This window comes from Spermophilus citellus, assembly GCF_964194105.1.
Source record: "Spermophilus citellus genome assembly, chromosome: 17".
In the NCBI taxonomy this organism is placed as follows: Eukaryota; Metazoa; Chordata; class Mammalia; order Rodentia; family Sciuridae; genus Spermophilus; species Spermophilus citellus.
The window spans coordinates 76,569,384-76,592,112 of NC_138199.1; the positions used below are offsets into that span (position 1 = coordinate 76,569,384).

General features: G+C 54.1%; 1 protein-coding gene across 3 annotated transcripts in view; it reads left to right on the forward strand.

The window, feature by feature from the left end:
• Positions 1-13,290: 13,290 nt before the first annotated feature.
• Positions 13,291-22,729, forward strand: part of RNF213 (ring finger protein 213) — a 93,810-nt gene continuing 84,371 nt past the window's right edge. For all 3 annotated transcript variants that reach the window (XM_081272388.1, XM_081272389.1, XM_081272390.1), the window contains exons 1-2: positions 13,291-13,434; positions 20,196-20,362. In XM_081272388.1, coding sequence (XP_081128514.1) covers positions 13,338-13,434; positions 20,196-20,362 — 264 coding nt within the window. In that variant the 5' untranslated portion in view covers positions 13,291-13,337. The remainder of the gene's footprint in view (positions 13,435-20,195; positions 20,363-22,729) is intronic.

Consider the following 22,729-nt stretch of genomic DNA (forward strand, 5'->3'; position numbering starts at 1 on the left):
GCCTCTACTCCCGAAGGGGCTGTGTTCTAGAACCGGCCAGCCAGCGCCTGGGAGGTGGTCCACCTGCTTCCACCTCTAACCTAATGCAGCCGCCCTTCCCTCTGGTTGGAGGAGCTCGGGTCACAGCCTACAGGACTGGATGATTTAGAATTGGGGCAGGCAAAGGGAAGGACTGGTGAAGGCGCTCCCCCTCCCACTGTCTCCACAAGGTCATGGTGAGGTAAGTGCTGGCAAAGCACGCTGGTGGGAAAGGAAACCCTGAGACCCTTTGTTATGGAATTGGGACTTTTCATTTCATGCTCAAGTTCCTGACAGGAAGCATGTGAAGTTTCAGATGGCTAGAACGGAACAGGTAGCTCATGCCTGGAAGGATGATCTACTACCTCTCAGCATATCGGGACAAAATAGAAGGCTGCTCTACTTTCTCAGCCCACTGAGGACAAACTGGTAATGGACAACAATCATTCTCCTCCGAAAGGTCATGAGAACTTTAGGCACCACATTGATTATATCAACTAAGAACCCAAGCCATATCCCCGCCTCTTAGAAAGCCCAAGTATTATGCTTAGTGCACAAACCCACCATATGTAGTTTTATTTGATTAAGGGAAAGTTATGTTATGCACTTAGAAAAGTTAAGGCATATAAAGATACATTCCCTCTTTTCTATAAATCGTCTTTTACCTCACCTAGGGACTTATGATGAACATAGTTAATATTGGCAATAAGTGGACTGATGTTCAGAACTTGCCTTTCACAGAGAGAGATTACGAAGATATAAGAACTAGTGTACCTTGACGAAGAAACAAAGAAACTCTTTGAGAAAGCAGCTCAACCAGTTTTATGAGAATAAATGTAGAAATTAAAGTAACTAAGTAAATAAATAAATGTAGAAACTAAATAAATGTAGAAATTAATGAAAGACACATTTTTAGAATAATGTTAGAAATATTATTTTATTTAGATCCTTAAGTTTAGAATTCTTAAGTTTTTAGCTGTATGGGTCCTTAAGATGCTTTAAGAATAATTCATAGACTTTAGGATATTTTAAGTGTAAGATTTAAGGGGACTTCTTTAGATGGGGATCTTAGATTAGAAACAAAGTCAGGTGTACTTAAAACTTAAAGGTTGATGATAGGTTGGGAGACTTAGAGTCTAGTTACGTAGTTTGTCATCTGTTAAGAAAATAGTACATCTTGGAAAAATCTGAAAAATGCAAATTAGTGACGCATTTTATTAATGATTTTGTACCCATAATGATTGGTCTTAGGAAATGTTACATCCTGGGAAAATGTAAATCAATGACCCATTTTTCTATATTGATATTGATTGCAAAGGGAATGTCACATCTTGGGAAAATCTGGAAATTGTAGTATCAATTACACATTCTATTAATGATTCTGAATCCATAATGATGAGAAAAATTGTAATAAAAGATGACCCAGAGCAAGCTGCAGGAGAGCTCTCTCTCTCTCTGGCGATCGCTCCAACAGAACGACCATCTTCTCATTCCTTACTCTGATGCCACTCAGCCCTCAGGACCCCCCTGGATCCAATTAAGCCTCTATTTTGGGAATGGACCATGGGCCTTTCTATTTCCCAGAGAGAGAAAGTGGGTTCTCTCAGAGAGGAGAGGGAAATGCGCCTCTCTAGCTCTCCAGTTTTGGGGGGATCCTGGTGAAACTGGAGTTTTGAGATGAGACTAGATCCCCATCCCCTGCCTTGCCAATTTCCTTCTGGGTTCTTGTCTCACGAACTGATGAATAAAATCCAGGGACAAGATGGGCATGGTGGCACACACCTGTAATCCCAGTGGCTCAGGAAGCTGAGGCAGGAGCATCGCAAGTCCAAAGCCAGCCTCAGCAATTTAGCAAGACCTTATCACAAAATTAAAGAGTTTACAAGCAGCCTGGGGTTGTGGCTTTGTGGCTAAGTGCCCCTGGGTTCAATCCCAGGTACCAAAAAGAAAAAAGTGGTGCCCATTACTATTTCTAGGGCTGGTCTGCTGTGTGGCCTCTGCCTCCCAAGGACACCTTCACCGGGGCCCACCGCCGCACCATGACCTACTCTTATTCACCAGGAAGCTTCCAGAGTCCGCCCAAGTCCACTCCTCCTGACTTTGATTGACAGCTGGGGCTGCATGACTGCCTCCAGGAGGAAGGTGGTGCTCAGGGTCAGGAAACTGAGTCCCCCTGTCCCCCCATCTGTCTCAATTCCCCTCCCCTTCGTCGGTTCATTACCCTTTACTGATCTATTTTTATGTGGTGCTAAGGATCGAACCCAGGGCCTCGTGCATGCTAGGCGGGTGAGCGCTCTACTGCTGAGCCCCAGCCCTAGCCCTTCATTACCCTTTGCATAGCCCCCATCTGAGGGTCCTGGCCATCAGGGTGACTGGGGACACGGGGGGTGGGGGGTGGGGCGGTCCTGGAGACTTGGTTACAGGAGGTTCCTGAGGGGCAGTTTTTCTTAATGAAGGCTGAGGAGAGGCTCCCTGTGGCCTTCGGTCACCCTCCCCGTCCTCTCCCTAAGTACCACACATGGCTGAGCCCCCACCTGACTGGCCCTGCTAAAGCACAGGAGTCTTAGATGCATTGTGCTGGAAGAAGCCGCCCAGGAAACACACAGGGTCCTGAGGTTCTGGTAGGCACAGTGGTGAGCCAGGTGAAGTCATCTGTAACCCCACAGTGCTGGGTGCTGGGCGGGCTGGAGGGCGCAGGACTTCGGGGGCAGGACCTCAGGAGCCATCCTGGGGCCACACCACTATCCTGTATCTTGATTGGGTGGTCACGGTGCATGGGGTGTATATCTCAAAATTCACTGAATCTGCACTTACAGCAGGCATTTTATTGATTATAAATTACAGGTCAATGAAGAAGAAAAAAGAAAAGAAAAAAGAAAGCAAGCCAAGGGCATGACACACAGCCACAATCTCAGTGACTCTGGAGGCTGAGGCGGAAGGATCACAAGTCCAAGGCCAGCCTCAGCTACTTAGCAAGGCCCTGATTAAAGATAAATAAAAAGGCTGGAGGCACAGCTCAGTGGGAGAGGCCCTGGGTCCATCCTCAATCATTGACATTCCAGGGTCACCATACAACAAATTTCTTTTTACCAAAAGAAAAATAAAGAATAATTGGAAGGAACTACCTGCACAAGCCAGATAAAATACTGGGGCCTGGAGCACCGAGTAGGTCCTCTAGGGGGGAAGAAAAGGTTCCTGGCAATTCTGAGCCCCTTCCCCACCACCCTCACCCCCTCCTTTTTCAACACCAAAGCCTCAAGTATTCAGTTCTTCTCAATGGTTCCTCCTAAGCAGCTTAGGGGCTGTTTTTTTTTGGGGGGGAGGGGAATAAGCAGGGTTGAACCCAGGGGTGCTTGACTACTGAGTCACATCCCCAGCCCTCTTTTTTGTTTTTGAGACAGGGACTCCCTAAGTTGCTGAGGCTGGCCTCAAACTTGCCAGCCTCCTGCCTCAGTCTCCAGAGTCAGTGGGATTTCAGGGTTTTTTCACTACACAGTGACAATCATTAGTGGCCTTTCAGGTTATCAAATTCTTAGCCAAAGGCTTTTGTTTGTGTCAGTGACCAGCAAGTAAGGGCAGCGGAAGGCCCCACTGGAGGGCAGAGTTCATCCCAGCAGGGCCTCTCCTCCAAGACTCACTGCTCTGGGAGCTGGTGTTGGAAAGGAGGCAAGTATCCACGTCCAACCTCCCACACTAAGGAGCCCCAAGCCCAAACGGCAGGACAGTGCCGTCACTGGAGCCCAGATGGGATCAGTGCCGTGGTCACAGGTCCTTGTGAGGCCGTGAGAGGTCACCAGAGGCTACCACCCTCCTGGTCGGTGGTCTGAGCCCGCAGTGCGTGGCGTCAGGGCTGCATCAGGACCTGTTTTAACCCAGGCCAAGATGGACTCTGGGACATGGTTATGTTAAGAGTTAAAGGAGGGGCTGGGGATGTGGCTCAAGTGGTAGCGCGCTCGCCTGGCATGCGTGCGGCCCGGGTTCGATCCTCAGCACCACATACCAACAAAGATGTTGTGTCCGCCGAGAACTAAAAAATAAATATTAAAAATTCTCTCTCTCTCTCTCTCCCCTCTCTTAAAAAAAAAAAAAAAAGAGTTAAAGGAGCAGGATCCTCAGGCAGGAATACGCAGGCTCAGAAAAGAGCTGACCCCACTTGCCCAACTTGGCTCCAGTCGACTTTTACCCAAAGCCCCAAGATCTGAAGACAGTTGGGAAGCAGCCCCTCCAGCCCGCAGCCGGGGCTCCAGGCCCGCCTTGTTCTGCCGGGTTCTGGTGCGCAGTTGGGGGCACTCGGGGAGGAGATGTGGGTGTTCTATTCATCCCGCCTTGGCACTCAGCCCTGCATTAGATATCTGGGTCTGGGAGGCGGAGGGCCCAGGGACCCAGCCAGAGCAGGCAGGGAACAGCAAGCCTAGCTGGCCAGCCTTGCTCCCACACCTTCCCTCACAGGGCCCTTGTTCTCCGCAGCTCACACCTCCAGCGCCCGCCCAGCCCCAGCCACCCACGACACACACACACACACACACACACACACACACACACACACACACACAGAGGCAAGAGAGCACCCTTCCATGTCCTGCAACCGTTCTGTGGCTAAGCAGCCTGGAGGAGACTCTAGGACCTTCAAGACATGCAGGAGAGGGGCTGGGGATGTGGCTCAAGCGGTAGCGCGCTCGCCTCGCATGCGTGTGGCCCGGGTTCGATCCTCAGCACCACATACCAACAAAGATGTTGTGTCTGCCGAGAACTAAAAAAATAAATAAAAAATTCTCTCTCTCTTTAAAAAAAAAAAAAAGACATGCAGGAGAGGAGCAAAGTCACGTCCCACGCATGTTTTGGGTCAGATCTAATCAGTCCACCAGCACTGGAGGTGGCAAGAATGCCAAGGTTCCCACGGTGCATCCCACGGTCTGTCCCTGGGCCAGGAGTGCAGCAGGCTGGGCTGGAGACTGCAGTCTGGTCTCGTCAGGAAGAACTTGACACAGGCAGCTCCATTGGGAAAATCCTCACCCTGGTCACCCTGACTCAGCCTGACCTAAACCCAGGCAATACCCCACTATCCCACAGGGAAGGGAATTGTTACCTGGGACTGGAATCCTGGGAAACACCTGGTCAACAAGGAGCTGTGACTGCCTCAAAGTATGGAGGTGACAGCACAGGACCCTTCCCTGACACCCCCTATAACTTCCCTCGGCTGTAAGTGAAGATGGGTCCCAGCCTCTGCTGGGAACCCCTCTGTAGGTCTGTCCTGAATCAACCTGTGCTACTGTGGAGCCACCTCCCTCTCTGTTTCCTTCATTTGGTTCTTTACTTAGAGGTCTAAGTCAAGAAGGACCTCCTTCAGTGTGTTGAGAGCTGCAAAGACAAGGACTGTGGCCAGCTGCTGGGGGAAAGCTGATGGCTCTCCCTCACTTGCTCCTGATTGATCTAAGCCACGGCCTTGGGCAGTTTGCGGCTGGGCAATGCACGGCCATCTCTGTCAGCACTGGGGTAGATGGCACCTGTGACACGTGGTCAGGACAGCAGTGGTCGAGGCTGCCCTTCAGGGACCCGAAGGCTGGGTTGTATGCTTAAGTTTCGGGGGAGGTACTGGGGACTGAACTCAAGGGCACTGAACCTCTGAGCCCCAGCCCCAGCCCTATTTTGTATTTTATTAGACAGGGTCTCACCAAGTTGCTTAGGGCCTCCATTTTCCTGAGGCTGGCTTTGAACTCAGGATCCTCCCCTTCTCAGCCTCTTGAGCCGCTGGGATTACAGGCGTGTGCCACTGTGCCCAGCTTCGAAGCCTGCTTTTGCTGAAAACACTGACCCTTGGGCTTGCAGGTGTCCAAGGAGTGACAGGAAGTCACCTGTGCCTTCATACCGTGTCTGTTCCTCTGCTGTCTTCGCCTCCGGCGAGATTCTGCTCAGTGCGGCCAGCAGACACGGTGATGTTGAGAAATGACTCTCCAGGACCTAGACTTGCCTGGCCGCCTTCCTCCCCTTCAAAGCTAACACACCCACCAGTCCCCATGAGGGAAACCCCAGAAAAGAGGGGAAGAAGGCAGCCCAGGGGCAGGGCCTGGCTCAGTGGTAGAGGGCTCCATGGCCCCTGCGAGGAACCAGCTTCGCTCCTCAGCATGGAATAATAAAGCTGTGTCCATCTATAACTAAAATGTCTTTCTTAGAAGTGGCACCCAGGTACTGGAAGAGCTCCACCTGACCCCAGGAAGGACGCGAGCTTCCTGCCCCTTCTTGGCCTCTTGAGTCCTGTCCTGCATCTGTAGGCCCTGGAGCTGGGAAGTTGATGGGGAGCAACGCTCGCTCTTCTCCATTCTTTGGCCACTGAATAAAGCCTTTCTTTCCCCACAAAACACTTCTCTGGGACACCAGTTTTTCTGTGGGATGGGCTTCAGGGCCTGCGTTGGGGAACAGGCTAGTGGCTTGGCAGCAGTGGCCACAGGGGACGGCTTCCCTCCTGTTCCCCTGCAGGCTTCTCAAACAGATCTTCCAAGGCCCCTTGTGAACAGGAGGTCTTTCTTCCTGAGAGGAGAGAAGCTCAGGTACTTCACACGGAGCCTCATCCCCAGCCTTTCTAATTTTTTTTTTTTAAACAGTCTCACTAATTAGCTTAGGGGTTTGCTAAGTTGCTAAGGTTGGCTTCAAACTTGCAATCCCCCTGTCTCAGCCTCCTTTGTTGCTGGGATAACAGGCTGAGTCATCACCTCTTGAGGGACAAAGCTGCAGGTGAAGCCCCCGAAGCCCTGGCCGTGTCCTCCAGCTCCCTCGTCCTCCTGCTCCACACTCACCTCTGCTCCAGGCTCCGCCAGCCCTGCACAGGAAACTGCTGCTGCCTGGGCCCACTACGCAGCTCTCTCTTCCTGGTGAAGGCGGTCCTGCACCCGCTGTCCCACAGGGTCACAGCGTGGGGGATCCCTTCCCGATGGCAGGGCCGCGCCATCCGGAAACTGGAACCATTAGGAAGGTTAAGTGTCTTGTTTGTGACACCCATGACATGGATAACAGGGAGACGCGAGTCAATGGTAACAGTGCGGATCGCCTGAGATGGCAGGAGAATTCCCAGAATGAGACTAAGGATACGACCGAGAAGGCCATGAGGCGCGTTTCAGTGTCTCTCAGGATACAGGCAATGGTGTTATCCCTCAAGCCTGAGCAACAAGAAACATTTATCCCATGGTTGACAATTTACAGTAGCCCCCCCACCCCCTCCTAAAACCACAACCTGTACAACACCTACCTACAGAAAAACGACGGCTGTGCCCACAGTACAAGGACCACCGGAGGTAGCTTGTGGTATCCCCTCGAGGACAAGAGGCTGATAAAAATACATTCCCCAACCAATAGACCCTCCTTTGCTTTACCCAGAAACTTATGATGAGAATGGAAAACACATAGTTCATGTAAATGACAAATGGGTTGAGGTGCAAAGCCTGCCCTTTAGTTCAAGATCACAAAGACATAAGAATTGGTGTGCTTTGACCAAGGATCAAGGGAGTTCTTTAAGAAAGCAGTCATGTAGGTCATATGAAAAAAAGGAAATTACCTTGGAAATTAAAATAGAAAAATGTAAAATTTACATAGATATATTTTAGAGGCACTTCAGAGTAGTAGGCTTTTAAATCATAGACTTTCACTACTTTAAGGGTGTTTTACTGGGATTTTAGTTTAGAAGTAAGAAAGCTTACCAATGATCATAAGTATGCTTTAAAGTTAAAGGTTTATGAAATAATTATAGGTATGCTTTAAAGTTAGAAGTGAATAGTAGGTCAGGAGTCATGTAGTCTAGTTCGTCTCCTAGCACCTAGTGATTGAGGAGAAAACATAAAAGCTTGATCATGATTGTCTAAGGTTGCAGAAAAATATTCTGAACAATGGACTCAATATTTTAGGTGATCATTGTATATCAGAAAAAATTGTAATTCTTGAAAATTATGTAAATCAAAAAAGTTTTGGGCTTTGAAGCTGTCCATTAACTACATGAAAAAACACCTGTAAAAAGGTATAAAAATGAAGGTCCCTCCAGGAACAGAGAGATGTCTTCTGGAGGTTGCTGGTAACTTGCAGCCTGTCTTCCTGACTCTTCTTCTTTCGCCAATGCCACTCCTCCTTAGGACCCCTGGTCCCTCACTCCCCCTGCCGGGGCTGGACCTCGGCACTTCCCCTCTTGTTTTCTAAATCTATTGAGCCATATATTATACTTTTACTCTTTTCTCACTTTAAACATGGTTGGCAGGATCAGTGAGTCAGACGCAGCCTGTTGGGTCAAGTTTGGTCTTGCGTTTGTGGGCACCTTCACTCACGGCCTTCAGACTGGCCCACTGGGCTGCAGACCATCCTCATGGTGTGGCTGCTCCGCTGACTGGGCTCCTGACCGCCACACATCCGCTCCAGGAGGCCATGTGCAGGGAACACCTCCGGGAACACAGGGATGGCAGCCCTTCTTTGCCTTGCCTGCACTTGCCTGGGAACCCTTGTCCTGGCCTGTGAGCGCAGTCCTTGTCCCCAGTGCCAATTCATGCCAATTTAATAGTGAATTGGTTTGGGGAACCCTCCCAGACGTCCCACAAGCCCTGGGTAGGGGAAGGTGGCCATCAAACCTAGAACGACAGTCTCTGGGAAGAGGCTTAAGCTTCGATCTCTCCCCAAATAAATCCTGGCCGCTGACCCTCAGTAACTTGATAATCCTGTCTGAAGCTTCATTTATCTTGAACCACAAACTGAATTGGGAATTAAAGAGATACATTCTGGGCAGGATGGTGACCCCCATTTTTCTTTCCAACGTTAGATTTAATTTTTTTTTTTTTTTTTGGACTAGGGAATGAACACAGAGGCGCTTTACCTGAGCCACATCCCATCACTTTTTATTTTTTATTTTGAGACAGAGTCTTACAGGGTTTGCCTTCAAACTTTCGATCATACTGCCTCAGCCTCCCAAGTCTCTGGGGATCGCAGGCGTGTGTGCCACCACGCCCAGCCTCTTAATGGTGTCTTGACGTTTGGAGGAGCGAGTCCTGAGGATTTTAGGCCCCTAGGCAGCCGTGGTGGACACTGTCCAAGATGCTGGGCGCCAGGGGCTGGGGACCCGCACGCAGGAGGGTTCCCCAAGGCTCTCCTGTGTTGAGAGCCACAGCCGAGTTGGGATGGCGCCTGGCATTTTGCCAGAAGGAGTGGTTGAGAGGTGACACGAGCGAGCCATTAAGATGATGATAATTAAGTTAAGCTCTGTGTATAACTGCTGTGACTGGAGGATGCTGGATTGAAACAGGCTGTGTATTCAGTTGTATATAGACCCCTGAAGTCAGGCAATAGGGCGGCTCCTGCTACGAGGGCCCCCGCCACTTTTGAGTTCTCAGGAGTTCCCCTTGAGTCCTCGCAGAGTTCCTTGAGTTCTGGCGTGGAGCCCGGTCGAGGCGGAGAGAATTCCCGGGGAGTGCGCATGGAGTGCCAGTGAGAGTTCCGCAATAAAGAAGTTCGCGTTTGAACCTACAAGTGCCTCCTGGGGCTGGGTTATTTGTGCCCAGCCAGACTGCGGCACTCCCTGCCCTCAGTGGGTGGGGGCGACCCTGGGAGACTTGGTCCATCACAAGTAACCAGCGGCAAGCGGCTGGAGAGGCCTCTGGGTTAGAGGAGGTGATCTGGGGGGTGACCTGGGAGGTGACCCGGGAGGGCGCCACCCAGCGAGGAATTCCGGTCACGCCCACGCGTGCCCAGTGGAGCGCGCGGCTGGCGGAGGGGCGGTGCCAGGGGCCGCGTGACCTGTGGAGGAAAGCGCGGGCCGGCAGCCCGGTCAGGCGCGGCAGGTGCGAGCCTCAGGCGGTGGACGCGCTGGTGGCCGAGGTGCGGATCCCGCTGGGCAGGATGCAGAGATGCGGGGGTGCGGGTCTTGTGGGCACCTGGGGTCCCTGTGGCGAGGATTCCCTCCCTGGGTACTGGATCCGTTGGGTAGGGTGCAGGGATGCGGGGTACGGGTCGGGGTCTCCTGGGCGCGAGGGGCCTCCAGAGACGGTGATGCGGCATGCAGCTGCGGGTTCGCCAGGCAAGAGTCTCTCTGGGCTGGGCGTCGGCCAGGGGGACAGAGCGTCCCGCGGGTCGGGGTGCGACGCCCGGTGGGGGCGGTGCCTGCGCCTCTTCCTGCGGGTTCCAAGTTTCGGTTTCGCCTCGGGGTACCGGGTCCAGCCCGCCCCGCCCCCAGCTGTCTGGGCGCCCGGCGGCTGGGCTGCAGGCCTTTCCTGAGTCCCCGCCACCTCCCTGGAGGTCAGCCCTCTCCCGACCGGTCCCTGCCCGGGGAGCGCAGGAGCCTCCCCCGCGGCGCTGCCGGGTGGAAAGGCTGCGGCGGGAGCGCCTAGCGGAGCCGGGCGGATCTGGGCCTGCGGCTCGGCCCCGCATCCTGCGCCGCCAGTAGGATCAACTCCTGTAACTTTAGGAGAACGGCGTCGCGGCCCGGAACAGCTGCGCCCCAGCGCTGCGCCCTCCCAGTTTCCTGCGCAGGAGTCAAGGCCAGGGTGGCGGCTTTCAGCGCAGACCCCGCGAGTCAGCCACCCCTGCCCCCACCTGCTTTTCCTTGGTGGTGGTTGGGACGGGGCGCGCCTGATTTTGTCCCGGGCTGGTGACTGGCGAAAGGACGGAAGCTGAGTGGGGTGCCTGGGCCCCTCACTCTGCCTTTTGGTCCTTGGTGCAGACTTACACAATGGAGTGCTTTGGAGAGGTGTCCTGAGCCCTACTCTGGAAGTTCTGGTCTGTAGGCCAGGAGAGCACTGCATTAGACAACTTCATTCACGTGGTGACGGGCCCAGGACACACTGCCCCAAAATGTGACCTAGTGTTCCGGGTGACAAAGAGTTACGTTTCCCCAGGTGTTGAAGATTGACCCGAGGCAAGCGTAGAAAGCAAGTTTTATTTAAAGAATAGAACAGAGACAGATTTTTCCACAGAGAAGGGGTCCTAGAGCTGGTATCCTGCGGAGGGGGTGAATATTGTCTTTTTATTAGTTTCCAGGTTTCTTACTCCTCATGCCCCCCTCCTTCTGTCCTGCTCATGTGGGGGCAAGGGGACAATTCAGGGTACCTCTCCCCATTTTACAGTGTCTTCCCTGAGCAGCAGGAAAGGAGCCACCCAGGGAATCCCCATTAACAAGTCCCTGCTGGGAGGAACAATCCCACCTGGAGGCAGGTGATTTGGGGCAGCGGGTGAGGGGATATGTCCTGAAGGTATTAACTTCATTTCCATTGACTCATCCTCCCCCTTCGTCCCAACCAGATCATCTCTCTACACTAACTGCCTAACTTTTGTTCTTGCTTCACTAGGAGGCAGAACTAGGAGGTCTGCAGCTGGTTATTCTGAAAAACCTGGAGTTGCAGAGTAGCTCTGTAGACTGTCCTTTTGTAAAAGAAATTGCCCCTGTGATAGAAATCTGCATTAGAAAAGAGGGCTGCTCCCAGAGACTTCCACTACCTGGGAAACTGCGGAACAACCTTCATTCACATCACAGTTCCTCCCTCTTGCCCCTGTGAAAGAAATCTGCATTAGAAAAGAGGGCTGCTCCCAGAGACTTCCACTACCTGGGAAACAACCTTCATTCACATCACAGTTCCTCCCTCGCCTTCCCAGACTGCATCCACCCCAGGAGTCCCCAAGCTCTGTCCCTTCCAGGAGCTCTGGTGCTGGGTAACAGCCAACTGACCCTTCTTCAACTCATATTTTGTGGGTAGGTACATAATTAAATGTGCATAATTTTCCTTCTGTTAGTCTGTCTGATGTGGATTTAATTCATAGCCCAGCTAAAGAACCTAGGAGGGTAGAGGGAAGCCATTTTTTGCTTCTTTCCGTGGAAAGGAGCCTTGGGGAGGGGTGTGGTAGGGAGTCACTGAAAGTGTTTGAGGAAGTGTCCAGCCTTTGGTGGTATTTTTGGTTCAGGGTGTGTGGAGGGGGAGGGGGCTTGATGGGAACTGGGGCTGGGGTGAACCACCTGGAAGAGCTGGCCCTCAGGTGCAGACCTTGGGTGAGGGGCAGGGGGCTGCAGCAGGAAAAGTCTGCATTCAGCTAGCACCTCCAGCTGGTGAGGGGCCACTGCTCCAGCCACTGCTTCTGCAGCTCTTTGTTGCACAACCAGCAGAAGAGGGTGGTGAATGGGTAGGTGTGCCTTGGGATTCACAGGTTAGGCAAGAGCCCAGGCCCGCCATCTTGAACTTGGCCTGGAGTGGCTGTGACCCCCTTCCTACTTGGATGCCACCTGGTCAAGGAGAGGAGTGGGCCTCCATAGATGGCAGTGTCCCCGAGTTATTGGGAACCCCAACCCCAGCTCATTAGACCTGGGCTACCCAGCTTGGGCTGGCCTGTGTAGGAGGCACTGCTCAGCCAGAGGTGACCATGGCCACTAAGCACCTCTCTAGTGTTGTCAAGTTGTCCCTGTATGACTCACCTATCCTTCACCTGTTCTTCGGGCTACTGTGGAGCAGGTGTCTTGTCCCTTCTCTCAGGGGAGCAAGGTGAGGCACCCTGGCACCTCTGGCAGGCAGTGGCACCCTGGCCCCAGGTTGACTTTCCAAGCAGTTCTGCAGGCTGCCAGGGGTTGCCTGTGTCTGTTGGTTCAGGGTCCTGCCCCGGCTGCAGCTGCACTGGAGTCCCCGGCCTGCCTCCCCCAAGTTCTCAGGGGTTGTCTGGAGAAGCTGGCCGGTCGGGGCTGCAGTCAAGCCTTGCTGGGTGGTAGCCAGGCAGGGGGGGAGCTGCTACCGGATGGAGAGGATCCTGGGTAGAGTGGGACTTGGGATGGAGCAGTGGCTGTTGCCGAAAGCTCGGTCCTTGTCCCTGATTCCAACCCAATAACGGGGACATAGATTTGAGAATGAAGAAAAAGAAGGTTTATTGCTTTGATAGAGAAGGAGAAGCAGGGGACTCCTGTCCCAAAGGCTGTGATTCTGCCCATCAGCAGGAACAGGGGTATTGTGTAGAGGTGATGCAGAGAAGTGAGATTAGGGAGGAGAGATCTGGGAGGAGAAACCCAGGGGAAAGAAAATCAGGAAGGAGAGGTTAGGGAAAAAGGGAAAAAATGTGTAAGTTTCAACGCCAAGGGATGTAGTCAGAGTGTCCAGTGGAGCTCTGCTACAGGGCTAGTTTCAGGGACACACTGCTGTCCGGCTTCGATTGACCAGGGGACCTTTCTGGTTACAGCATTCCACTTTCTCAGAAAATGAAACTGAAATGGATTGTGGTCACATGACAGGAGGCACGGTTTATAGCAGCTGCCTTGAGGACTTTTGCTCTCCTTTTCAGACCTGCAGGGGAAGGGGCTCGGGCTGGAGAAGCCTGCAGTCAGAGGCATGGAGTGTCCTCAGTGCCAGCATATCTCCCAGGAGGAGGCCCCCAAGTTCTGCAGCCAGTGTGGACAGAGGCTGCCTCCTGCAACCCCTAGACCAGGCAAGTCTCAGGGGTGCTGGGGTCAAGTGGGGAGGGGGGGGCAGCTGTGCCTTCCAGGCCCACGGGAACTGGGCCAGCAGGCAGCCTCAGTCGGCTGCCCCTCCCTGGCAGAACTCTGGGGGGGGGGTGGCGCTTTCCTCCAGCGGCTTTGTGAAGTTCTTGCTGGAATTACCTGTGGTGGTTTCCTTCCTTTGAGGGAACTGGGGTTTCGTCTGCCTTGGGGATAAGAACCTCTGGCTGAGCTAAAGGGCCCTGGACATTCCAGAGCACATCCCCGAGGTGTCTGAGGCTTCGGGAGGGGGAAGACTCTGTGCGTTTGCAATTCCGTGGGAGGGGTCCGTGCAGCTTGCCCAGGTTGTCAGTGGAGGGACAGGAGGAGATAAATGTCAGATAGGCCTTCTCTGCTGAGGGCAGGGAGACAGAGACATCCTCCCTTGCTCCTACCCCACTGCCCCGGAGCCTGTGGGGGCACAGAGCTTCCAGAGGGCTGCACGGATCTCCCCCATCCCAAGGAATGCTAAGGCAGGAGGATCCCGAGTTCAAAGCCAGCCTCAGCAACAGCGAGGTGCTAAGCAATTCAGTGAGACCCTGTCTCTACAGTACAAAAGAGGGCTAGGGGTGTGGCTTGAGTGCCCCAGAGTTCAATTCCCAGTACCAAAACAAAACAAAAAACAACCAAGCAAAAAAAAATTGATTACTGGACAGGACAGGGTGGTGGCCAGGAAGGACAGTGGGGCAGGTAGAGCCCCTGGGGGGCTTCATTTAGTCTCCATCCCTTTGGGAAGTGGAGACCCGGTAATAGCGGTCCACTTTATCTTTTGAAGGTAACCCTTGCTGCGTATTTTATTTATTTATTTATTTATTATCAGAATATTTTTTTTAAAGAGAGAATTTTTAATATTTGTTTTTTAGTTTTTAATATTTATTTTTTAGTTTTCGGCGAACCCGGGCCGTGCGCATGCCAGGCAAGCGTGCTACCGCTTGAGCCACATCCCCAGCTGGGTATTTTAAAAGGGAGATGTTTTTCCTTTTCCTCTTCTCCTTCTTCCCCTCCCTAACTTGGGGGCTGGGAACCAGATTACCCTGTGTTACTGGCTTTCCTGGGGACAGAGGTGACTATCTCCCAAATTAACATGCCAAGACTAACTCCCCAGGGGCCCTCCCCCCAGGTACACCTGGAGTGTAGCCTCTGAAGAGCTGAAAAGGCCCTGTTTTCCCTGAGGCGCAGAATCCCAGCCTCTGGGACCCCAGCCCACACCCCCGCCCCCCATTTCTCTGCTGGCAAAGCAACAAACCTTTTTCCTTTTTCTCAAAACTGTGTCCTCATTATTAAATTGGCAAGAATTGGCATCAGGGACAGGACCGATGAATAACCCCATGTTCATTATGCTGCAGGGCCTCCCTGAAGGGTCTCTGCCCCTCTTTTCATTTTGGGTGAGGGACGGGACAGCGGAGGGCATCAGAGCCACTTGCCAACAGCACAAAGGGGGATGTGCCAGGGCACGGCAGGGCAGTGGCCTTTCACCAAACGCCAGTGATGCTTCTCAGGGTGAGTCCTGTCGGGGAGGCGGATGAGACTCCAGATTCAGCCCCCACCTCCGGTTTCTGAGGACATTTATAGGCTGTCTGGTGCCATAAAATTCCTAGTCTCCATGATGTGTGGCTGAGCACCGGGTTTCTAGTGATCCCAGAAGCGGGAGAAGGGGAAGGACTGGCTCTTCTTTCAAGGTCTTTGCCCGAGGTGTCCCAGAGGCCTTTACACTTCAAAGGAGCGTTAGATTCCCCGAGGAAGTTCTTTACAATCCAAAAGGTAGGGGTGCACGGTGTTAGGTGTTAATCAGGTTTCCTGGAGGTGGGCAGAGTAGACGGGGAGGGGGCATCTCCCTTGCTCAGGCACTAATTATCAGGACAGTGGACAGTGTTCCTTTTTTTTTTTTAAATACTTTTTTAGTTGTACGTGGACACAATGTCTTTGTTTATTTATTTATTTTATGTGGTGCTGAGGATCGAACCCAGAGTCTCTCATGTGGGAGGCAAGTGCTGTACCACTGAGCCCCCGTATAGTTTATTTTACATCATCCAGTTACACTTATTAGATATGGAAAATGACAGCCCCCCCCCCCCAGGGTGGCCTGGGGGGAGGAGTAAAAACAGATGCCATAACTCATGGCACTGATGCCTCCCAGTGTTACCGCTGTCCGCCAGGTCAGAGTGGAAGGAAGAAGGAAGGAAGAAGGGGACCCAAGAGGTGGAATCCGCGGAAGTGCGGTTGTCTCCCCTTTTTATAGTTCTTTCAGTGATGAAGGCCCAGGGGTGGGGCACAGGTGGGCAAAGAAGTAGTCTGGGCGGGAAGGACTTCATTTTCACTTCTTTGGGATGGGCTATCTTTATATCTGCTGGGGGCTGTTTCCTGGGCTTCATTAACATTTCAAGAGTTGCTCAACTTTTCCTGGAATTCATTCTCAACATGGCCTCCATTTTAGATCCCACTCGATATTAGACCCAATTTACCTAACTACACTGACTACCTAATTTTAAATCTGGCTTCACCAATATGTTCCACAAGCCCTGGGGGGGAAGGTGGTCAGCAAACCTAGAACGACAGTCTCTCCCCAAATAAATCCTGGCCGCTGACCCTCAGCCCTCCATCTTGCCCAGTAAAAACAAAAGACCCCAATTCCTGAGGCCCAGGCTGACACCTCTCAGTGTAACCTACACAAGCCCAGCCCCCTCCTTTGTCCAGTGGCTCAGGAATGTGGGTCCCTTGGAGGCATCACCCTGTTCCTGAATGACCCCTGAGGTGTGTGTCTGGCCCTGCCCTTCCTGCAGGCAGGGAGAGCTCACGGGCTGGCTGGGCTTCCTCCTGCCCGGTGGTAACTGTTTACAAGAATAGAAAAATTGAAACTGGCCGCCCCCCCCCCCCCCCCACTGCTGCAGGGGGGCAGGATTCCAGGAGTCCTGGGGCCACCCTGGGTACCTGTGCTCTCCCCAGGGATGCAAGCCTGGGGACACCTGGGGTCTCTGCCCAGAGGGGGTGGGGGGAGCGCTTGGAGAGCTGTGGGCCAGCCCTCCCTGCCCCAGGTCCTGGCCCCCAGGGACCATGCTGGGAGGCTCCTGGGGAGGCGCCAGGCTCCAGGCAGCCTGTCTCCTTTTTTTTTTATTCTGCTTTCCTGGAGGAAGCATCTCTGAGGGAGGCAGTGTGCCCAGTGTTGCCAGAGCGTCTGGCTCCAGAGAGGCAGGGATGCTGTGGGTTGGCAGTGGGGTAGCAGCCTTGCTTCTGGGGCCCGGGGTGGGGGGTGGGGGGTGGCGGGGTTCCCCCAGCCCCTGGCTTGGATGGGTGAGACCCTGGCTAACCAGGGCGAAGGCTAGCCTCCCAGGTGGCTGCAGTGGAGGCCCAGCCTGGGTTGACTCTGACCTCAGTGACATGGGCCCCACAGGTGGGTGGGACCCCCAGGGTGGGAAGAGGCCTGGGCAGAGGCATCTGGCATCTGATTTTGCTTCCCTCTGGGTTGGAGAAGCCTGCTGCGCTGTCCCCTGGTGTGTCTGCTTTTGAAGGGTAACAAGATTAGGATAACCTACCTTTGGCATTTGATCTCTTTGGAGCATTGGGGGCATGGTCCTGCTTGTCTAGCATCCATAAGTGGGTGTGTGCTTCACACAATTCTTTTCTGGTCCTGGGGATTGAACCCCAGGGCACTTAACCACTGAGCCACATCCCCAGCCCTTTTTTTTATTTTTTATTTTTGGTGGTGCTGGGGACTGAACCCAGGGTCTTGTACATGCACAGCAAATACCCTACCAACCGAGCTGTATCCCCAGAGACCCCCAGCCCTTTTTATATTTTGAGACAGGGCCTCACCAAGTTGCTGAGGCTGGCTTTGAACCTGTGATCCTTCTGGCTCAGCCTCCTCTGGCTGGGATTACAGGGGTGCACCACCACACACATCTTTTCTGCACATTCCTAAGAAAATTGGTGTGCTCAGCAGCCGGGAGCGCTCTACCCTGGCAGGGCCTGCTGCTGCGAGGCACCTGGCCTGGACACTTGTTCACCTGCAGCCGCCCCGCCGCCTCCCTAGGCAGGTTTCTCACCCCAGCCAGTCTGTCTGAAGGACACGCTGCCCCCAGGACTGGCGTGCTTCCCGGGGCCACCTCTGTCAGCCCCCCCACTCCCACTGCCCTGGCTGCAGTGTGCCCAGGGCTTTGTCTCCGCTCACACCCTCCCCAGCGCTGGGGGTGCTTGTCTTGCTCATGGTCCAGTGGGATGGGCGGAAGTGGCACCTGTGGTCCAGTTAGGATCTCCATCAGCAGGGAAGCCGGGCGTCTTGGGGGAAATGAGATGGCCGCTGTATCTGGTTCTGTTTGAACTGGCTGTTGGGATGTACAGTCCCTGGGGCTGTTGGTATTGGAGGATCCAGGAAGCCAGGGCCTGGTGGCAGGGATTGGGTGTGCCTGGGGCTTGCGCTCCTTTCTCTGGTCCTGGCAGCACTGCTCTTCTGCATGTGTTGGCTTTGTCCTCAGGCTGGAGGCAGAACTGGACGCCAGGGTCCAAATCCAGCCCACCATGGTGGACCCCGGGGCGGGGTGCCCAGCTCCACAGGGAGCCCTGGAGCCCTCCCTGAGACCTCCCCTTCAGCCAGGGCAGATGACAGGTTCTGACTGGATGAGGTTCAGCAGAGTCCATTCATCTGGCATAGCAGGAGGGAGGCCCCTCCTGGGCAAAGGGACTTGGTCTGCAGCTGTGGCACCTGGCAGATCTTTTATTTTTTTAAATATTTATTTATTTTGTTTTTTTTTTGGTGGACACAACATCTTTGTTGGTATGTGGTGCTGAGGACCGAACCCGGGCCGCACACATGCCAGGCGAGCGCGCTACCGCTTGAGCCACATCCCCAGCCCCCCTAGCAGATCTTTATCCAACTGTAGCTTTGTAGTAATGTGTTGTGTGTAGACAGTTGGAGGGACTGGTACAGGGGCCGAGTCCTGCCTGTGTCCTGGTACAGGGCTGAGTCCTGCCTGTGTCCTGGTACAGGGCTGAGTCCTGCCTGTGGGCCTGGTACAGGGCCTAGTCCTGCCTGTGGGCCTGGTACAGGGCCTAGTCCTGCCTGTGTCCTGGTACAGGGCCTAGTCCTGCCTGTGGGCCTGGTACAGGGCCTAGTCCTGCCTGTGTCCTGGTACAGGGCCTACTCCTGCCTGTGGGCCTGGTACAGGGCCTAGTCCTGCCTGTGGACCTGGTACAGGGCCTAGTCCTGCCTGTGTCCTGGTACAGGGCCTACTCCTGCCTGTGGGCCTGGTACAGGGCCTAGTCCTGCCTGTGGACCTGGTACAGGGCCTAGTCCTGCCTGTGGACCTGGTATAGGGCCTAGTCCTGCCTGTGTCCTGGTATAGGGCCGAGTCCTGCCTGTGGGCCTGGTACGGGGCCTAGTCCTGCCTGTGGGCCTGGTACGGGGGCCTAGTCCTGCCTGTGTCCTGGTACGGGGGCCTAGTCCTGCCTGTGTCCTGGTACAGGGCCTAGTCCTGCCTGTGTCCTGGTACAGGGCCTAGTCCTGCCTGTGTCCTGGTACGGGGCCTAGTCCTGCCTGTGGGCCTGGTACGGGGGCCGAGTCCTGCCTGTGGGCCTGGTACGGGGGCCTAGTCCTGCCTGTGGGCCTGGTACGGGGGCCTAGTCCTGCCTGTGGGCCTGGTACGGGGGCCTAGTCCTGCCTGTGGGCCTGGTACGGGGGCCTAGTCCTGCCTGTGGGCCTGGTACAGGGCCTAGTCCTGCCTGTGTCCTGGTACAGGGCCTACTCCTGCCTGTGGGCCTGGTACAGGGCCTAGTCCTGCCTGTGGACCTGGTACAGGGCCTAGTCCTGCCTGTGTCCTGGTACAGGGCCTACTCCTGCCTGTGGGCCTGGTACAGGGCCTAGTCCTGCCTGTGGACCTGGTACAGGGCCTAGTCCTGCCTGTGGACCTGGTATAGGGCCTAGTCCTGCCTGTGTCCTGGTATAGGGCCGAGTCCTGCCTGTGGGCCTGGTACGGGGCCTAGTCCTGCCTGTGGGCCTGGTACGGGGGCCTAGTCCTGCCTGTGTCCTGGTACGGGGGCCTAGTCCTGCCTGTGTCCTGGTACAGGGCCTAGTCCTGCCTGTGTCCTGGTACAGGGCCTAGTCCTGCCTGTGTCCTGGTACAGGGCCTAGTCCTGCCTGTGTCCTGGTACGGGGCCTAGTCCTGCCTGTGGGCCTGGTACGGGGGCCGAGTCCTGCCTGTGGGCCTGGTACGGGGGCCTAGTCCTGCCTGTGGGCCTGGTACGGGGGCCTAGTCCTGCCTGTGGGCCTGGTATGGGGGCCTAGTCCTGCCTGTGGGCCTGGTACGGGGGCCTAGTCCTGCCTGTGGGCCTGGTACAGGGCCTAGTCCTGCCTGTGGGCCTGGTACATGGCCTAGTCCTGCCTGTGGGCCTGGCACAGGGCCTAGTCCTGCCTGTGGGCCTGGTAAAGGGCCTAGTCCTGCCTGTGGGCCTGGTACAGGGCCTAGTCCTGCCTGTGTCCTGGTATAGGGCCTAGTCCTGCCTGTGTCCTGGTACGGGGCCTAGTCCTGCCTGTGTTCTGGTATAGGGCCTAGTCCTGCCTGTGGGCCTGGTACAGGGCCTAGTCCTGCCTGTGGGCCTGGTACGGGGACCGAGTCCTGCCTGTGGGCTAATACGGGGGTCGAGTCCTGCCTGTGGGCTGACACAGGGGCTGAGTCCTGCAGCTCAGGTTGGGGATCTGACCTGTCATCCCTCTGCATTGTAGATTCTGAGAACGACAGCTCCGTGGTGGCCCCGGCCCTGGAGGAAGAGATGGAGTGTGGAAAAGTGCTGAAAGAAAATGGGGACTTGCACTTGTCCCCAGGCTCCAGCGATTGCCAGGAAAATGCAGCTGAGCCCAGTTGTGACGACGGGACCTGGACTGTCCAAAGAGTGAGTGACCTGTGCTGCCCGCACCCCTCCCTGTTTCCCTGATGGCTGAGCTGGGCCAGCGCTGGGTCCCCCTTGTTGCTGCCATGTCTCCCGGCCCCTGGCTTTTCCTGGGCAACCTTCTTGTGCAGCTGTCCAGCTGGCATCAGGAGGGCTGCCGCATGGGCAGTGGCCTGGCTGTCCGTGGCGCCTGGTTCATCCCCCAGGAGTCTATGGGCTCCAGGTCGTGGGCCCCACCTTCCTTTTCCAGCCCTAGACCCCATATGCATGTCTCAGGAGCTGTGGCTGGGTTAGCGTGGGTCCTGCTGCTGGTCTGCATGCGGAGGATTGGGGCTGGGGCTCCTCTGCTGTGCTGCAGGGCCTATGGGTAGGTCCTCCCCACCGCCAGGTGCTCTTCCTCGGAGGTGAGGCCCCCTCAGCCTCTGGGAGGTGTTAGACACTGGGGGATTATTGCTTGTAGCCCCGGGAGGCTTCTGGGGAGCTCCCTGCAAGTGTCTAGGAGCAGCGGGGTCGCTCCCCAGCTCAGCTCCAGCTCACAGACACCCAGAGCTTGAGGTCTGCTCCCAGGCTTCCTCCTGGGATAGTGGCTTCCTGTGCCTGGGCTGGGGCTGGTTTTAGAGGTTCCTTGCAGGGGTGCTCTGTGGTCTAGCGTGTGGCAGGGACATGCTGCAGCGCTCTGGTCCATTTGTGCGGGTGCGTGGGGTGTGTATGTGTGTTGTGTGTGTGATGTGGGCTGTGTGTATTTGTGTGTCAGGGTGCAGGGCCTGTGTGTGCAGGCAGTGAGGGGTGTGTGTGTGTGTGTGTGGTGCACAGTTGTGACCTTCCCCTGGGGTCACTGCCTCCTCAGTGGGGACGGCTATCCAAACCAGCCTTGAGGGATACTGAAGGCTTGGGTGAACCTTCAAGTGAGAGTCACCACAAAGACACTCGGCGTGGTGATTAAAAATCCTCCAGGGATCAGCAGGACAGGGTTTAAAAAAAAACCTTCGTAGAGTAAGTTGAAGAATCTTTTTGGAAGAGAAAAATGAGCAAGAATAGCCAAGGAACCACAGCTAGGCAGGTGGCACATGGATGTGATCCCAGTGACCAGGAGGCTGAGGCAGGAGGATCCAAAGTTCAAGGCCAGCCTCAGCAACTTAGCCAGACCTTGTCTCAACAGAAAAAGGATAAGGGGCCAAGGCAGGAGGATTGCAAGTTTGAGACCAGCCTCAGCAGCATAGGGAGACCCCAAGGGTCGTGCAACACCCTGCCTCAAATTAAAAAAACAAAACAAACTCATAAAGGACTGGGGACATCAGCCTGTGTCTGATCCCAACTTCACACCTTATATAACTAGAAACATGTGAGGAAACTAAATCCAACGGTAAAGAAGGAAGGAAATACTAAAGGGTAGAGTAGAGACCAACAGAACAGAAAGAAAAGCAATAGAGAAAAGTCAGTGAATCAAAGGTTGGTTCTTTGAAAAGATCAACAAAATCAATAAACTTTTAGACTAAGAAAAAAAGGAGATAATCCGTAAAGAACTCAGAAGGTCAAGGATCCTATGTTTTCTCTTGTGCGGAAGCTAGAGAGGAAAATGGGAAAGGATGGTGGGTCTCAGGAACATCCAAGGGAGATGAGTAGAGGAGGGCAGATGGGGGAGGAGGAGGGAGGGGAGTCCTGGGGAGAGATACTGGAAATGGTATTGCTACCCTGTGTCCCAGGTGCAGTGGGACGTGTAACCAGTGTAAGTAACAACAGGCTCCCTCCCCATGTGCACCCCTGACGCACCCATGAGGAAAGGTGCAGGGCAGGGCCTGTAGCCGGGGCAGAACCCTGGCCTAGCGTGTGGGTTCGATTCCTAGCACCACATAGAAGTAAATAAGTAAAATGAAGGTATATATAAAAAGGGAAAGGTGGGAAGGAAAGTAAAAAATGAAGGTGGAGATGTTACTGCTGACTTTCCAGAAATAAAACGCAGGATGAGGAAATATAGAGTTGGCATTTGGTCACCAGATATTTAACACAACTTCCTTAAACGTGGCGCCAAAAGCACAAGAAACAAAACTAAAAAGTAGAAAAACTGGACTTGATCAAAATGAAAACTCATTCCGAGGAAGACAAGGTGGACTGAAGGCAGCTCGTGGACTGGAGAAGTATGTGTAAATCATTTGTATACAAGGGTTTAGTGTCCATGATATATAAAGAACTCATGACTCAATAACAAGAAGACAGTCCAACTTAATTCTAGTCTATTTTATTTAGCATGTCCTGGTTTAATTCTTAGATCTTTTCATATACTTCTTGTAATGAGAGGAGCATGCCCACAGAGGATCTCATAAGGGGAGGGTCCTGTCTGCCTAATAGGGCTACCCCTGATTATTAACACAG